The following is a 17,728-nucleotide window of genomic DNA, read 5'->3' on the forward strand; positions in this document are numbered from 1 at the left end:
TGTTTAGGGAAGATTTTAATATTTAATGCTGTACTGTTTTTAACATTTGATTGGGAGCCGCCCAGAGTGGCTGGGGAAACTCAGCCAGATGGGCGGGGTACAAATAATAAATTATTATTGTTGTTATTTTCTGCTGGGAACAGGTGTGCACAGCTAAACTGAGCAGGGTTAAACCCTGGCTTGTCAGCTGTCAATTGGGTGTTAACTCCTCCTACTTTAGCTGCGCATGCCTGTTGCCTGCTGTGAGCCAGGCACCCAGGACCAATGCAGAATTGAACCCCACCTTCTCGCCCGCTAGCTGACAGCATAAGTGACACCCACCGGTTGAAAGGTGGGTGTGGTTTGGGGAAAACGGCCTCATGGGCCAAGATTGGACCATGGGCAGACCTGTTGCATACTATGAATTGAGGTTTAACTGTGCCAGAGTAATTTCAATAATATGGTGCCAATGTGGCAGACAGTTGCTGTTCTTCCTGTAAAAAAAGTTATCCTCCGTTCTATAAATAAGCCATAGCTGCAAATTAAAATCAATTCTTTTTCCCTCCCCACCCTGTTCAGTGAAAATACTTTCCTTCTGACGCCAGAGCTGACTCCTCGAAAACTCAGAAGCTTGCCCTTTGAAAAGGCTGCTGGCTGCCATTATCACGGCCTCGAGTAAGTTCCTTTATAAGTGAGTGATGTGAACTCGGTCCTCTTACTCAGTGTATATCCAATGTACACACACACACTTCACATTTGGTCTTATTATTATGCGAGGGGAAGCATCATTTGAATTTGCTAGCATCTTGCAATAATTAATTGTCTGGAATGAAAGCGTTATGCCTTTGATTTGAATAGTTATACGTTTTTATGGTAATGGGTGCTTAAGATGTTATGACAGTAACTTTTCACTTTCAAATCAAAGCAATAAGGAAAATTGCTGACAGCCCATGAATTAAGTCTGCGGTTCTATTATGCCAGGATGGGAGGTAGACAGCAGAGGAGGCCTTGGAACAGAGAATATATGCTGTGGTGCCTACATTAAAGGATATTGAGCCCAGTGATGGGCTGAGGCTCCACGCGCATCTTCTCTAACAGCAGCTCTGCATACTCACAGAGGCTGCTGTGTATTTATGCTACATCTGGATCCTGCAATGGGAAGCACAGCTGTCCTGGGCTTCTGGCGTTTTTGAATCATTCCATGCTTGGAATCAGGGCCCCTATCAGATAACAGAGGAGCAACCACCATTTTCTTTAGAAGTACAGTAGTACCTTGGGTTACATATGCTTCAGGTTACATACGCTTTGGGTTACAGACTCCACTAACCCAGAAATAGTACCTCGGGTTAAGAACTTTGTTTCAGGATGAGAACAGAAATCGTGCTCCGGCGGCCCGGCGGCAGTGGGAGGCCCCATTAGCTAAAGTGGTGCTTCAGGTTAAGAACAGTTTCAGGTTAAGAACGGACCTCCAGAACGAATTAAGTACTTAACCCAAGGTACCACTGTAGCAGGTTGACCATGTTCTCTACACTAGAAAAAGCTCTCTGATAGTTTTATCACAGTGGGTGTCATAGAGTCTAGTGTAGTGTTCCCTACAGTGGTGCCCCGCAAGACGAATGCCTCGCAAGACGGAAAACCCGCTAGACGAAAGGGTTTTCCGTTTTTCAGTGCGCTTCGCAGGACGAATTTCCCTATGGGCTTGCTTCGCAAGACGAAAATGTCTTGCGAGTCTTGAGATTTTTTTTCGCTCCCCCCCCCCCTTTTCTAAGCCGCTAAGCCTTTAATAGCCGCTAATCCGCTAATAGGGTTTCTTCGCAAGACGAAAAAACCGCTAGACGAAGATACTCATGGAACGGATTAATTTCGTCTTGCGAGGCACCACTGTATTTGACATGAAGATGGCACTAACTCAGACTGTTAAGAGTATATTGAACTGGCTAGATTAACAGAGGCAATTAGAGATCACACTAGACAAGAGTTTCAAAAAGCATGGGGGAAATGCAGAGAATACTTCACAAAACAGTGCCCTAAAATACACACCTGGACTTGTTTCGATTAATGTCTGCAGGAGACTTTGCGGATATTTAAGTTATAATTAGAAAAATCTTAATAATTATTCATAAAGGAAACAGTTTATAAGAAGTAAATAAGGAGGCCAGATACAGGATAAAGGAAGTCTTTTATGTGGTTGCTTGTATTGTTGTATGTTATGCTCCCTTGTATGTTACGTTCACGTTTAATGAGGGTGGGTTTGTGTATTGGGGGGGTGGGGGGCTTATGTTATGTTGTAAATAAAATTCCAATAAAAATGTAGAGGGTGGGGGTGGGGAGAGAAGAATTTGGCTCTAACTTACTAGTGGAAAATGCTCTGAATGTATCGGACTGCTCACTAGGTATCCAGTATGGCACAAGAATGTCCAAAGTGGATTCCTTTCTGGGAATCCCACAGTGCCCTGTGCTTGTTTTAGTTTCCACTGTGAGGATGAAGGTAAATCTCAAGAATGCCCAATGCATAGTAGCAGCGGTGGAACATTCCAAGAACGTCTTATTAGAGCCAGGGTATTTCTGCTCTTCTCCCTGCGAAATGCCCATCTTACCCGAGAAGTCTGAGTACGAATGGGTGAAGTTTAGTCCTTAATCCCTTTGTCCTGGAGAAGTTGGTCTGTTGTGATGATTGCCTGCCTTATTGAAGTATGAAATAGAGGAAGAATTAAGTAGAACAGGCTGCTTCAGACGGTTTAGTATCTACTTCAAAGGACTTTCCCCAAGCTTTCATGGACTAAGTTGGTGGTTGTCATTGATCGTTAAACACTTTGAAGGGTTGGGAAGCGCAACGTGCATACTGAGAAGCAGCATTAGTGTCTTACAGAAGCTCTTTTCAGTAGCTGAATACAAATGAAAGAGGCAGTTTGGGGTAAGCAACAAACCGCATCCTCCATAAATCCAAATAGACTTCCATGGCACTGTAGCTGTGCAGAGCTCATGGCATTAGGTGGTTACCTGCCCTCCTCTATTTTATTTGCATGATGAGACCTAAACTCAGATTCAGGAGTAGTCAGTCTTGGTGCCCTTCAGGAATTGTGAACTACAATTCCCAGTGGGAGCCATAGTCGACAACAACTGGGCGTCGCTGCATTAACTGTTGCTGGTCAAATGTTTTGCTTTTGGATGTTCATCCCAGGGCACTGCATCCATTCCAGAGTTCAATAGGGATTGTAATCCTTTTGGATTACACCCAGTATACCTGAAGGAGCGTCTCCACCCTCATCATTCAGGCCGGACACTGAGGTCCAGCGGCGAGGGCCTTCTGGCGGTTCCCTCACTATGAGAAGTGAGGCTACAGGGAACCAGGCAGAGGGCCTTCTCAGTAGTGGCGCCCGCCCTGTGGAACGCCCTCTCACCAAGATGTCAAGGAAATAAACAACTACCTGACTTTTAGAAGACATCTGAAGGCAGCCGTGTTTAGGGAAGTTTTTAATGTTTGGTTTTATCGTGTTTTTAATATTCTGTTGGGAGATGCCCAGAGTGGATGGGGAAACCCAGCCAGATGGGCGGGGTATAAATAATAAATTATGATGATGATGATGATGATGATGATGATGATGTGTCTGGGACTTGCCGCATTTTCTCTCTCTCTCTCTCTCTCTCTCTCTCTCTCTCTCTCTCTGTGTGTGTGTGTGTGTGTGTGTGTATTTTGGAAAGTAATGCCAGCTGTTTTTCCATTACTTTATGAAATCCATTTAATTTCACTATTTAGTGTTCTACGATGGCAGTGGCATTGGCAATTCAGCGACGAGAACCAGAGGTGCAAAGTGCATTGTGGCTGGTATGGGGTGGGAGAGCCAAACACCATCTTCAGCAGATTGTGGAATGCTTATTAGCACCCGAACATTTTAGTGGGGCTGTGTACAAAAAAAAAGGGCAGTTTGGAATTTCTTGTGTTGTTTTTTTTACGTTTCTTTGGTGCTGCGCCTGATCAAAACAAATTTGCACAACATTTTCCCATTGTCATGAATGATCAGACACAGCTGGATGGGGGGGGGAGAGAAGAGAAGGAGAGGAAGATGTTGCCATAAAAAGAGTGAGCAAAGTGACAGCATTACTCAGGATAAATTAATATGTCAGCTCTGTAGAATGGGCAGCAAAGCTTAACTCAGAATACAAACAAGGCAACTCAAAATACCATGAAATGGATAAGCAAGAAGTTTTTTTTGTCTTATCAGATAATGAGCTTGTTTCTAGTGGCAAAATTGAATTCATTACTTACGTTGATTAAAAACTCTTTTTAAAGGAGGGAATAGACTTTAGGCTATGTATGACAATATTATCTTGGTAACAGAAAATGATTTGATTTGTCCTGACAGTCTGGTGGAAGCGCGATGTACTGGTGCTCAGATAATTATAATAGCCATGTGCCTCCATGTTGATTGAATTGTCAGGCAAGCCAATCCCGCCCATCTTATCTGCTAAAGTGGAAAGTATATGCTTTTAGGCGTAATGGCCAAATTGAACCTCCCTGTTGAGAGAACAAATGATCAGAGAATGGTTATTGGGTCCTATTTGTGCACTTCTTGGAGGCATCTGGTCGGTCACTTTTGGACTCAGAATGCTTGCCACTTGTCTAAACCAGCAGAACTCTTCTAATCCATATGTGGATGTGCTCCATTGATTGCTTTATTTGAGATTGCTTTGTGCTCTGAGTTTGATTCATCCATGCCTGTTGGCAGCAAATATTTGTAGAAGGACCTTCTTTCGCCTCAGTATGGGACTCCACAGTAGCTGTAATCACACACATGCTATCTCCTCATCTGAGTGAGTCTTTAAAACAATCCTCTGAGGGATAATACTTAATAATACTTTTGTATAGTGCATGCGAAGCATTTACGAATAGCTACTTGTAAGCCTTGCAGCATCACTGTTAAGGCAAGTCATTGTTGTTGTCGTTTAGTCGTGTCTGACTCTTCGTGACCCCATGGACCAGAGCACACCAGGCACTCCTGTCTTCCACTGCCTCCCACAGTTTGGTCAAACTCATGCTGGTAGCTTCGAGAAGACTGTCAAACCATCTCATCCTCTGTCATTCCCTTCTCCTTGTGCCCTCCATCTTTCCCAACATCAGGGTCTTTTCCAGGGAGTCTTCTCTTCTCATGAGGTGGCCAAAGGACTAGAGCCTCAGCTTCAGGATCTGTCATTACTATCCCCCATTTTACAGATGGGGAGGAGTGAGGCCAAGAGACAGGCTTGCATAAGGCCATCTAATGAGTTCATTCATGGCAGATACGGGTTCAAGCGGGGGATTATCTGATAGATGGAATATCCATTCCTTCATTTTATTTGTATGCTGAACACACACACGCACCATGCTCAAAGCAGCTTACAACGAAGAAACCGGGGTGCATTTCAAACAAACACTACAAAAACAATTTCATAATAACACAGCAAAACAACAACTTTGTAACAGCATTGCTGGAAACATGCTGAGCAAGAGAACAGTTGTAAACCATTTGGCTTCTTTTAGGCTGGAATCCAAAACCCACTGACTAGGAAGTAAGCTCCACTGAGCCTAGTGGGACCTACTTCTGAGTAAGTAAGCATGCATAGGATATACAAATAGCATTCTTTTTGATGCCAGTGAATTGTGGGTTGAGGTGTGGTACTCCGAAACTAAGGTGGAAGGCGGTTTGATCCATGAGGTTGGTTTTTACCCCATATCATAGCAGACTGCAGGAGGACCTTTTCAGAGGTTCACTAGCAATTCAAATAAGGGCAGACATTCTCATACTGAAACGTAAACAAGGGGTACTAAGTTATCCCTTAATTAGGAAAACACCTCCGTTCTTCTCCAGTGCTCCTCTCAGGCTTCTGAAGCTGTTTCATGTTTTGCTTTAGATACTGCCTGGACAACAGGAGAGCTTTGGAGAGAGACGTGGCGTTTGCTGAACTTCAGACTCGCCTTATCCGTTATGAAACGCAGACTACCTGCACAAAGGAGTCCTGTCCTGTTCCCTGTGCGTTGAGCCCTCTGCCATCTCCTGCAGTTTTGTCAGAGCCCGGGAGTGTCCCCGATGGGGAATCTTTGCAAAGGGAGCTGCAAACAGAGGCATCCAGGTTACAGCGCAGATCAAAGGACCTGGACAGCTTTCATCCCAACAAGAGGTAATATGCAGCGGTGTAGCTAGCTGCTCAGGCATTCGGGCTCAGGTGTGCTGCAGGCGCCGCCCCCCACCCAGGTGGTAAGTGGCCGCTCAGTGCGCCCCCAACCCTAGCTATGCTAGTGGTGATATGCTACACTTTTTTTAAAAAAAAGTGAGATATTTTGAGTGTGTGTAAATTCAGCTCTCTTTTCATTCCGAAGAGATTTCTGTGGCATAATGTTCAGATAATCTTAATCCTCTTTTGCTAATTCCTCCCTCCCTGCCTTATTTTTCCCGTGCGATAACCTTTCGTTAGCTTTGAATATGTTGAAACAGGACCCGAAGGCATTTTTGCTTAAGCTCCATAGGGCTGCGTGATGCAAGATGCTGAGTGAGGGTCACGCCCCACCAAACCGGTTCTGTTTAGATAAATCACTGCCAGATTGGATGAAAGATAAGATGCAGAAATGTGTTGTGTTTTCTCTCCTGGTTCAGATGGATAATTTTTAATTGCTGGCGTCTGACACGATTTGAGGTGTTTTAATGACAAATCGAGCTACGCACAGAACAGAATAATCTTAAAATCTGTTTTGTTCCCTCCACTCTTCTTTCTAGGTTGCGGAAATCTGAAAGTACAGATTCTCTCTTGTCCCAGGCAAGCGGAAGCAGTGGGAGTCGCCATTCAGGAGTTGTCACAAGGCAATGCCAGGAGATTTCAGCCTCTCTGCCTTCAGTAGCTGTGAAACAGTCTCACAGTCGGATGCATAAAGTCGCCCTAAAGAGCAGCTCAGCAAGCCAGAGGTGTGGGGGAAAGCCAGAAACATCGAAGCCCACAAGGGAATCGAGATCTCAGAAGCATACACGGGTAAATAGCTTTTCCAGATAGCTAAAAATGAAGTTCTGTCTTTGCTTTTGCTGTCCCTGGATTGAATAAGGCAGGGGGAAGATTTGAACTTTGTGTGTTAGACCCATAAATACAACAAATTACTTGCCATCCTCTTTGGCCAGCCTTTTGAGTCTCTTCTTCAAATTCCCATGCTGCTCCTGTTGCCAAGAAACTCAGTTCTGCTCGTACTCTGCACATGCCCCAAGGATACGTGTTTTTTAGTTTTGTTATAATAGCACCACATTATAAATAGTTCATATTACAGAGTTAGTGCACAGTTTCTTAAGCTCTGGTAAATGCTTGTTTATGCACTTAGGCAGCAGAAGACAATATCCATTTTATCCCTAGATGGAGAATAGTTTCAGCACAGGGAACTGTCAGCTTAAGTAATTAGTCAAAGGGGGGGGGAGATATTAAAGGAGGATAAAACAACAACTAAATAAAAATCCAGACAAGTGTGTTGTGTGTGTATGTGATAGGTTTTTTTATTTTTTTAATGCCTAGCAGCTAGTGTTTCATCTTCAAAGGACAATATGAATATTTTATTCATATTCCTGTGAGGTAGGTAAACAAGCGATCTGTTTGCTTGTTCAAATAAAAAAAGAATCGGAACAACAAGTTTTGTTACTTGCTCTAGCATGAGGGGGTCACGTCGTAATTACATCTTTCACTGCGACGTCTATCATGTTTTAGTCTGGCACCTAAGCCTGCAAAGATACGATTGCAGCAAAATGTGTGTAGGTGTCCACATGCAACGTACAGTTTATATTCATCAGGCAGCTTTGATCTTTGCAGCTTCCTTCTGAGCGGATCGTAAGCCTAAGTTTCGCTTAGATGTGTTACCTGTCAAAATGCTGCAGGCACGGACTATATAGCAGGGCTGAGCTGAGAAATGCTGGGGCCCAGGCCCCTTCGTTAGTAGCACGGTTTTGCTCCGATAAAAAATGTGGATTTGAAAGTGGGGTGTTGGGCATCAGAAGTGCAATACACTGCCAATGTTTCTCTTCAAGATGCTGAAGGAGGTGGTGGCGAAAACCCTCACGGAGCACGACATTGTTGAAGATCACAAATGCTTTGCGGCCTGCAGCCAGCGTCTGTTCGAGATATCCAAGTATTATCTAAAGGTACTTTTCTCCAGCATGCGCAGAACAGTGCGTGATTGTGTTATGGTTTGATATGTTGACAAGGAAGGGTGGCCTGTGTGATATACCGTACTTTTCCATGTATAAGATGCCCCCATTTTGGGGGGTGGGTGGGTTACGCAGGGTTGTTGAGGTTTTTTTAGGGAGGAATGCCAGAAATCGCTCACCCACACGCATCCAAAAATCTGCCTCTCATCATCTGTCCCTCGCCAGCAGAATCTACCAATCGCCCGCCCGATTGCCACAGCGTCAGCCTATCAACACCAGCCATTGATGCAACAACCAATAACACGCCCAATAGCCGCTGACAGCCACAGCAGCAACCAATCAAGCATCCACCCTCTGGACTATCCATGTATAATACGACCCCCACTTTTAAGCATTATTTTTAAAGAAAAGAACCAAGTCTTATACACAGAAAAGTACAGTATTCTGCCCTCAAACTGGCTTTCTTTTTACTGACTTAGAAACATAGAATTGTAGAGTTGGAAGGACCCTGAGATTAAGAGTATTATGCACTTCTGATAGGGATGAGCCAAAGTGCCTTGTTCGGTGTCCTTTTTCATTCTATTAAAGTGGCTGTTTCTGGGCACTTGCTGCAATCAAATTCACATTGGTTGAATACTATCCTCTGTGCCATTTTCCTCCACCTGTGCTCTAACGGTCCTCAGCCCCGCTCTGCCCCATTAGCCCATGCTACCGTTTCATTGCATGGGTGACCCATGTGATTTTAATTAAGCATCGCAACACCTCACCTGGCACAATGATTTCAGGAATGCTCACACACGAAATCTGGGGGTTGAAATAGCAAATTGGGTTCAGTAGCAATGTGGACAAATGAGAGAAGTGCAAAGACAAGACTCAAAAATATGCTAAAAGGACTCAGTAGCCAGGGGAGTAAAAATAAATAAAAACACTGAGCATTGGGGGGTTTAATTTTACTAGTTTGTTTGGCTGTGGAATATCAAAATTTGGAGATGTTCAGTACAGCTTTTACTACCATTTGTTGCCATTTCCAGTGGGATAGCTGTGTTAGTCTCTTTGCAGTAAAAAAAACCCAGAGGCTTGTATCTCCTTAAAAAGTAACTCATTTATTATGGCATAAGCTTTTATGAACTACAGGCCAGCTGTCATCCATTAAAGTTTATGCATTTTGGTGTTACTGTAGTGCTTTGTTTTCCAGAATATTAATACATCTATTCCTTCTTGCTAACCTTAAATCTAACACTACGATCCATTAAGTTTTCCACTTGTGATGCAATATGGTTCTTATTTAGGATCTGAAAACATCTAGGGGACTATTTGATGAAATGAAGAAAGCTGCAACCAGCAATGTTAAACAGGTGAGACACTCTTACGTGTCCAGATTATGTTTTCTGTACTGGAGAATATTACAAATCATACTGAGGCTTGGCTTGGCTTATCAAAGTGGTTCTCAGGATTATCTAGATTGAATTGCCTCAAATAGTGGCTTCATTGGGCTGCTGGATGAGTCTGTAAGATGGCCAAATTGTCCCCTTAGTATTAATTTGTGGAATGTGACCTGTAAAATGGTTTGTTTGCCCAGCAGAATATCTGCCTTTTTTTTGAGAATTCAGAGTTTGGTAATAGTTGTTGGCTATCGTGTGTTGTGTGTGTGTGTGTGTGTGTTTAAGATCCTTGAATTATAAAGAACCGCCCCAGTATTAATTAGATTCAACATTTCTGTATTGCATCATTTTACACCTCTTAATTACACCTTTATGTTCATTTTTAATTCTAAGTGCATTTCTTCGGATGTGTTTACAGGTCATTGAATGGGTTTTAGACAAGAGCAAGGAGATGTGCTAAAACCATTGCTATTCCAGGATGGCAATTTTGAGCAAGCACAGCACATTAAGTGGACAGCGTGGGAGTGCCTTGTTACGTTGTGGAAGTCCCTAAAACCAGTGATTCCTGCAGTGTAATACCCTCAAAGATCTCTGACATTTAAAAAATGGCTTTGAATTGAGCCTTATGTGTATATATCTCTCTCTGTGTGTGTATATACACACACACATTTATTATTTCAAACTGTATAAATAACACAATCAAATCTTCTATGCTTTTTTTTATATGTGGCTTGTACAGCTTTTTTATTTAGAAAATAAAAACCAGGTTTCTAAGTGGTTGACAGTGTTATCTTTTCCTGTTTGCCTGATTTACTAGACGCATAACTCTGTCAGTACCTTCCTTGTGGTTAACCAACTAGCCATAAAAGTTTTACAAGATAGACAAAACCCTCTTGCGCTTGATAACAAATTAAGTGTCAAGAACAGTGGTTTTTGTTGAAAAACCCTGAACCAAAAGCCCACCAGGAGGAATATTTTTCCTGTAGACCCGACTGCTGACCCCCGTAGATGAACCAAGATGAACCAGAATGCCTCAGTCAAAGCAAAGATGTGCACAATAAGTTTCAACCAGTTTCAGAAGATTCAAGGGAGATAATTGTAAAAGGAGACTTAGCTAGAATAATTGCTTCTATCAAGCCAAAACTCAGTTGTAGAAATTCCATTGGGGTTAATCAAGCTAGCATCACTCAATGTAACTATAATGCTCTCTCAAAGCATTCGGTTCTTGCCATATAAATTATAACCCCACAAAAGCTCCAGTAAATGAATTTTTTATTAAATATAGTATTTTTTCCTCTAAAATATAAATATTTTAAACTAAATTCTTACAAATCTTGAGTAGCGCCGTATAATTCGTTCTATCAACTCCAACCAAATATGAGTCGATCCAAAATCTGTATTTAATTTGTCTATAAATATATAACATTTTTTTCTCTTTGCAAATTATTCGCTTATTCTTTATATTGTAATCTGAGCACCGTAAATTACATGACATACTGTGTTATTTATTAATTGATCACTAATAGATAACTTCTGATTATTTACAATGCAGGTATATCTATAACATTCCAGTGATTTTTTAAAAAAGTGTTTAGGGACAGTATAATTTACACATGCATTTACTTTCCCTACAATACACAGTAATTCTGGGTTATTTTCTGTCATTCAAATCCACAAATGCTCTCCCTTTGCAATTTCATTTGTATTGAACGAAGAACTTGTATTTTGCATGACGTTGGCAAGTGCATGGATTGATGGCTCTCCATCTGTATATTTGCATGTTCCTTTAGTTTTCACAAAAGGAAAAAAATTCAGCCCAGCCTCACATATCCCTCTATCATCCTTCAACTGACATGGACACCCTTATTCCACTTACAGAGATCTCTTACCTGCAAAGGTGTTCCTATGCTTTAAATGCAGGAACGAGACCTACCCCTGGATGCATTCCACTCCTAAGTCCATTCAGGTTAAACATGGAAGCCCATAGAGTCTTCTGTGCGCACTGGAGTGGGACATGGGGCTCTAGATCAGGGAAATACTACATTGACAGAAAGGGGTTGTGTGTTAGATCTCTTTTTGGAAGACCGCTATTATCATATCCCTCCCATCTCAAGGGCTTCAGTAATTTCCATCCTCTGCCTGCACCATGCCTGCATTTACCATCATTAAGAATTACACCATTACCAGGCATAGCTGTTATTAATACCAAGCAAATACTCTATAACCAGGGTTTTATTATTAGCTTCAAACCCTGGTTAGGAAACTCTGGTTTAAGGTTCAGTTCTGGATGAAGTTAAGTGCATGATGTGCTTAGCAACATTTGCTCCGTTAGCCATGGTTAAGATCTGCACTGTAATACGGATCCTGCTTGGTATCTTCTGTATATAAAACAATGTATTTTCCCCCATGTACAAAAATAACTCTAAAAAGAGTTGCTGTGTCCCACTTCCAGGGAACACAATTAAAATGAAACACAACTGAGCTCCCTTTTGTCTGTCAGAGGGAATCAACATCGAAAAAATGAGCAGTGCTCCAGGAAGCATGAATAATAAGGATAATTGTTATACTGAAAGCCACCAGCTCAGGGTCTCCCGATCACATTTTCTGCCTCTTTGTGTGTGTGTGTACAAGATAGGGTTTTAGTGTTGATGCATTTGGAGGACTGCATTCAAGCAGGATTCTTTGTGGGTCGTATCCAACCAAGTCATACTCAGAGGAGACCCATTGACATTGATGGACAAGTTAGTCATTACTGAATTAAGTCCACCCGCTTCCCTGGGTCTTCTCCAGCCCAATAAAACAGTACTTTGCCATGGCGATTGGTTGCTCCCGAGTGCTGCTGGTGTTCTTACACCACAGCTGTTCGGATCTATACTTGGGTCAAGAAGCCAGCAAATGGGAGTGAAATGGCAATAATATAGGGTTGCCAAAGTTTCTTGCTGGGAAGGAAGGAATTAAAGAACCTTTCCCTTGTTCCTTGGCTCATGGGAAGCCTGTCAGCAAAAGCATCACCACTGAAGGACCTTTAGCCAAAGCTCAGTTCAAAATGAGCCTCCCCATCTTAGAATTCTTCCAGAAGGATCTTCGCCACCTTCAATGTCTTTAGAGTAAAACGATTTGAAATGCATCACATAATTTCATATAGACTGTTTCTCTCACCACAAGTTACTACTGTTAACTGAGCAACTCCATTTTACGAAAGTTATCTTGGATTTATTAACTAAACGGGCACAGCGGCTTCTACAGCCGAATGTTACATGTGACCATTGTAACCCTTAAGCTACAGTACCTAAGGACAATTCTGAGGTTTCCTCCTGCTCTGGTCTGGCTTGGCAACGCTGCCGCAGTCTGACCTCTCCACCTGGGAATAGTGCCCTTTCGTGCAATGTTCAGAGAGAACTACATTTCCAAACCATTTCCACCTTTGTCTGGATAAGCAAACTACTCTGGCTGGTGCATTCATGGCAGGAAAGTGGAGTTTTCTGAAAACGGAAAGATGGCTCAGCAGATACAAAGTCCACGGATGCACAAGACCTTGACAGCTTTTCGCCAGATCTTCTGTCTATCTGCCTAGCCCTTATTTTCACTCATCAGCGGTTTCCAAACTGCATACTCTCAGAATCCCTGCCCACATCTGTGTTCAACCGATTCTCCTTACCCACAATGGACTGCAGATTTCTGGGATGTTTTGGGACACACTTTTATCAGTTCACAAAGACTGCCAGCCCCATCTGTGGGGAGCAGTTGTCATGCTACATAAACAGAGAGGGGCACCCCAAAGTTGACCGTTGCTCCACTGCGGCTGGGCGACGCCAGGGAAAATAGTAGACTTCAGGGGAGCTGTTCTCGCATTGCTGATTTTCTAACTGAGGCATCCCACAGTTTCTCAAAGCCCAGTTTGAAAACCACTGCTCTCTTAGCACTGCTACGGGCACAGTTATGTATACTGGAAATGCCACGCTGTAGTATTAAGCTATTTACTCCTTCAATTATTTATTTATTTATTTCCTTTATTTACAAGCAATCAGTTTTGTTTCCCCTGCAGTGTGTTAGTCAAAGCAAATGTCCTGCTCTTGAACGTCTCAGCAACTCTTCCTCCTTTCTGTGCTCTGTTTTTGTAGCTGGTCCAAACGTGGGCATTGCTCCTGTGCATAATATTTATATATATATATCCCTAGCAGCTTCTGCTGTTGCCGAGATGTCTCTTGCCATTTAGATTGTGCAGGCAGCTTCTCTGTTCTTCCTTCAGACTGTGCTTATGCTACCAACCCAAGTCTTGTAATCTTGGCTGAAAGGAATGAATGAATGATGAACACAATTGGCTTTGGACACGAGTGAAGGTCCAGTTGCTGAAATCAGAAGAGAGAAGAAGTATGACTCAATAAAGGATGTACACAGAAGGAAATCTGGGTTGCAGCCGAAGGTGCCTTGCTAACAAAACGAATGGTTCCGTAAGCAGAAATGGGATCTTTCGATGCAACCCACAATTTTATTTTCGATCGTATGAAGAAAAAAAAAGTTATCAGTATCCTTACAGTAAGCTCAAAACTAGAATGAAAGCATCACTCTGAAGGTGACGTGGTTGTAGATTATGCAGCAGGCTAAATCAGATAGGTGGTCCATAGGGCTGCAAAAAAGCAATTCTGCAAAGCAACGGCTGGAGATGTCAAATGTAGCTCTTCTCTCTCCCAACTATGCAGCTGATCCTTGTTTTTGCTGATCTTTTGGTAGCTGGAGCAAGGTGGTGGGGGAGAAGCTAACCTTAGGTGCACCTCCAGTAGCCGGTTTCAAAGTAAAGGAATAAGACATTGACTCCTACTCTTTGTGGGAGCATTTGCCCATCTGACTATGGATAAAGAGGAGATGAATTGTTCTAAGCTGAAAATGAGTGTGTGCTTAGAAATGGGATTCCCCTAGCTGAGCTATCCCTGTTCATTTTCCAGGAAAAGATAATGGGAACTTTGCAGTCAAGCTCCATCGTTTCTCCCTCTAGGTTGTTCACTGGCCCTGTGCAATGGTAATGCACATTAAACCTGTGACTTAAATTACTTTGCTATATGGTAGGCCTATAAATACTTCAATCAAGCGAAAGCTGTGCGTATTTGGTTTTGTATATTTTATACAAGCGGCAGATATTCTTGCTGCAAAATTTGTGTTGCCCAGGATCAGAAACTTCATCTTTAAAAAAAACCTGTAGCGCACATGTCAGAGCTGCCACCAGGTCCCAGCTCACACAGGACCACGCTCGCCAACGTTCACTTTATAAGAGTCTTTATTGAGTTACAAGTTTCATTTCCGAACTGCAACGTGCAGCTCTACACCTTCCATTCTAGGTCGACGAAGTCTCGTCTGACTCTCCGCCTCCTGCGCACCAGCTTAATACCCTAGCCTTGCTCCACCTCCTACGCCTCTCCCTGCGTCTCTGGGTCCCACTGCTCCTCCTAGTCTCCTCCCTCCTAGACTCCTCTGACGCTGAAGACCCCCCACTTCCTTCCTCCTCCTTTCGGCGGGCTTTGGGACCCGGCTCCCTCTCCGGGCTGCTTGCTGCGCCAGCTTCCTCTGCATTTGAACTTGGCGCGCGCGCCCAACTCCCTGCCTTCCTCTTAACCGTCGCCTCGCTCTCTGAGGAGGGCGTGACCACCCCTGACGTGTGCCCTCCCTCCTGCTGACAGCCTCCGGAACCCGATGCCTGGCTACCTTCCGCCCCGCTGCTCTCAGTCTTGAGCGTGGGTCCCGACTTCCAGCTGCTGCCGCTCTCAGTTATGAGCGTGGGTCCTGACTTCCAGCTGCTACTCTCTGAATCTCCTCTGTTCCCTTCCTCCTGGGGTGTCCCCCCGGATCCCCCCCTTGCTCTGCTCACTGGGGCTCCCTTTTGGGAGTCCTCTGACTCACTGCTTAGGCTTGGAGATCTCGGGTCGTCATCATCACTCATTTTCCCTTCGGATTCCTCCCCCTCACTCTCTGTTTCCTCCCTTCTCTGCGTCTCTGCTCCTGAACCCCTGACAGCACACATAGCCTTGCCTATCTACCTTCAGGCCTGCAAGGAGCTGTCTCCTGATTTCTAGGAATTGTGACATGACACCTGCTTCTTCAAAGACTTTCCAAATTCTTAAGCACCTAATTCGCAGCACAACGCTGCACAATCACTGTCACCCTGTAACAAAACGTTTATCGAAGGATCAGTTGCTACAAACGACAACAACCTATATTCACGGCAATGCGGGGGAAATACAAAAATAAAAATCTTACAATTTCTCCTTCCTTTCCTCCAAAGTCTAAGTAAAGCATCCGAATCCCATCGTCCGAGGACATTTTTAGCTTCTCGTAGGGAAACTGTAGAATGGTTTTGGGGAAGGCACCATCTTGGGGTTCAGCTGCGAGGGAGAATCCGTGTTCGTAATGAATGGTCAGACGGCATTCCTGGCTTTTGTAGGTGCAAGCTGAAGGGGAAAAGACACAGGAATTGGTAATAGTTAATGGGTGGGGAGTCACAAGCCTATTTGAAGGCTTTTGAATATTTTGGTTCTAGCTTGCAGAGAAGCTTGGGGATAGGGAACTAATTGGCTCCATGACAACTGAAAACAGGCTCCGATGACTGCAAGCAGGAAAACAGCGTAGCACTAATATTTCAGCATACGTGGCTGAGCATCAGCAGGAGCCGAGAAGATACCTGGAAGGCAGGAAGTAATACCAACTGCAGCTGTATATAATAGTAATAATTAAAAGCATGGGGGGTTAATAGGCTCTCTGAACCTGCAAATTGGTCCTAGCCAGGCAAAATTTCTGTGACAGACGCCTTGGCTCACAATAGCTGGGACACAAACCAGGAACGACCTGGTCTGTGAACCACACGGTCAGGGGAAAAACAACGCTGTCCAAGGTTGTAAAGACTGCAGAGAGAATAATTGGGTGCACTCTTCCCACCTTGGATCAAATCTATGCTGCCAGGTGCCATAAGAAAGCGGCAGAGATAGCGCAAGATAGTGCACACCCCGGAAATGATCTCTTTCAGCTTCTGCCTTCTGGAAGAAGGTACAGGGTTATGAAGACTAGGACTAGCCGCCTGAGAAGCAGTTTCTACCCAAATGTGATTTTGGTTTTAAACACAGTGTAAGGTAGTCTCTTAGGGGACACGGGCGGCACTGTGGGTTAAACCACAGAGCCTAGGACTTGCCAATCAGAAGGTTGGTTTGAATCCCCGTGACAGGGTGAGCTCCCGTTGCTTGGTCCCTGCTCCTGCCAACCTAGCAGTTCAAAAGCACCTTAAAGTGCAAGTAGATAAATAGGTACCGCTCCAGCGGGAAGGTAAACGGCATTTCCATGTACTGCTCTGGTTCGCCAGAAGCGGTTTAGTCATGCTGGCCACATGACCTGGAAGCTGTACGCCAGCTCCCTCGGCCAATAAAGCGAGAGGAGCGCCGCAACCCCAGAGTCGGCCACGACTGGACCTAACGGTCAGGGCTCCCTTTACCTTTAAGGTAGTCTCTATGTGAGTATATTGTATTCAATTATGGGGTATCAGAGTTTTTAGGGGGCTAACCAGGCTGGGATAGTTGGGATAGCAGGCTTGTTGGTTTTTGAATGTCTGATGTAGATTTTTTCAATTTTGTTGTATGGGACAATGACAATAAAGATTATCGTATCGTATTGTAGTCTTCCTTATGGCAACTGCGGGTCTGGGAGCCCACCCCATAAGCCCAGCCTCTGTGGCTTGCAGCAGAACTGAACTCGAGGGTTCGCCTCGATTATATAATTCAGCTCTGCGTGAACAAAGCAAAAGGCTCTCAAAACACACTTCTCCCTAGTGCAAATAGCAGCATACAGTGATACCTCGGGTTAAGAACTTAATTCGTTCTGGAGGTCCGTTCTTAACCTGAAACTGTTATTAACCTGAGGTACCACTTTAGCTAATGAGGTCTCCCGCTGCCGCCGCCGCGCAATTTCTGTTCTCATCCTGAAGCAAAGTTCTTAACCCGAGGTACTATTTCTGGGTTATCGGAGTCTGTAACCTGAAGCGTATGTAACCTGAAGCGTATGTAACCCGAGGTACCACTGTATACACTTCCAGAGTTAATGCTAAATACATTATTTCTGGTAAATGATCCACCATAGCTCATTCTCATCCTGAAGCAAAGTTCTTAACCCGAGGTACTATTTCTGGGTTATCGGAGTCTGTAACCTGAAGCGTATGTAACCTGAAGCGTCTGTAACCCGAGG

The 17,728-nt window shown here is 43.9% G+C and overlaps 2 protein-coding genes and 1 long non-coding RNA gene across 3 annotated transcripts in view; 1 reads left to right on the forward strand and 2 right to left on the reverse strand.

The window, feature by feature from the left end:
- The window catches only part of MTBP (MDM2 binding protein), a 29,999-nt gene extending 19,711 nt beyond the window's left edge, over positions 1–10,288 (forward strand). The window contains exons 17-22 of the mRNA XM_082235567.1: positions 559–654; positions 5,869–6,135; positions 6,729–6,978; positions 8,010–8,123; positions 9,419–9,484; positions 9,930–10,288. Of these exons, the coding sequence (XP_082091693.1) occupies positions 559–654; positions 5,869–6,135; positions 6,729–6,978; positions 8,010–8,123; positions 9,419–9,484; positions 9,930–9,971 (835 nt within the window). The 3' untranslated portion in view covers positions 9,972–10,288. The remainder of the gene's footprint in view (positions 1–558; positions 655–5,868; positions 6,136–6,728; positions 6,979–8,009; positions 8,124–9,418; positions 9,485–9,929) is intronic.
- LOC309539699 overlaps positions 1–17,728 on the reverse strand; it is a 357,400-nt gene that overhangs the window by 163,359 nt on the left and 176,313 nt on the right. The window lies entirely within an intron of this gene.
- Positions 10,767–17,728, reverse strand: part of SNTB1 (syntrophin beta 1) — a 108,374-nt gene continuing 101,412 nt past the window's right edge. The window contains exons 6-7 of the mRNA XM_082235698.1: positions 15,761–15,951; positions 10,767–13,860 (exon numbers count right to left, since the gene is read on the reverse strand). Of these exons, the coding sequence (XP_082091824.1) occupies positions 13,768–13,860; positions 15,761–15,951 (284 nt within the window). The 3' untranslated portion in view covers positions 10,767–13,767. The remainder of the gene's footprint in view (positions 13,861–15,760; positions 15,952–17,728) is intronic.

Source organism: Podarcis vaucheri (genome assembly GCF_965113315.1).
Source record: "Podarcis vaucheri genome assembly, chromosome: 8".
In the NCBI taxonomy this organism is placed as follows: Eukaryota; Metazoa; Chordata; class Lepidosauria; order Squamata; family Lacertidae; genus Podarcis; species Podarcis vaucheri.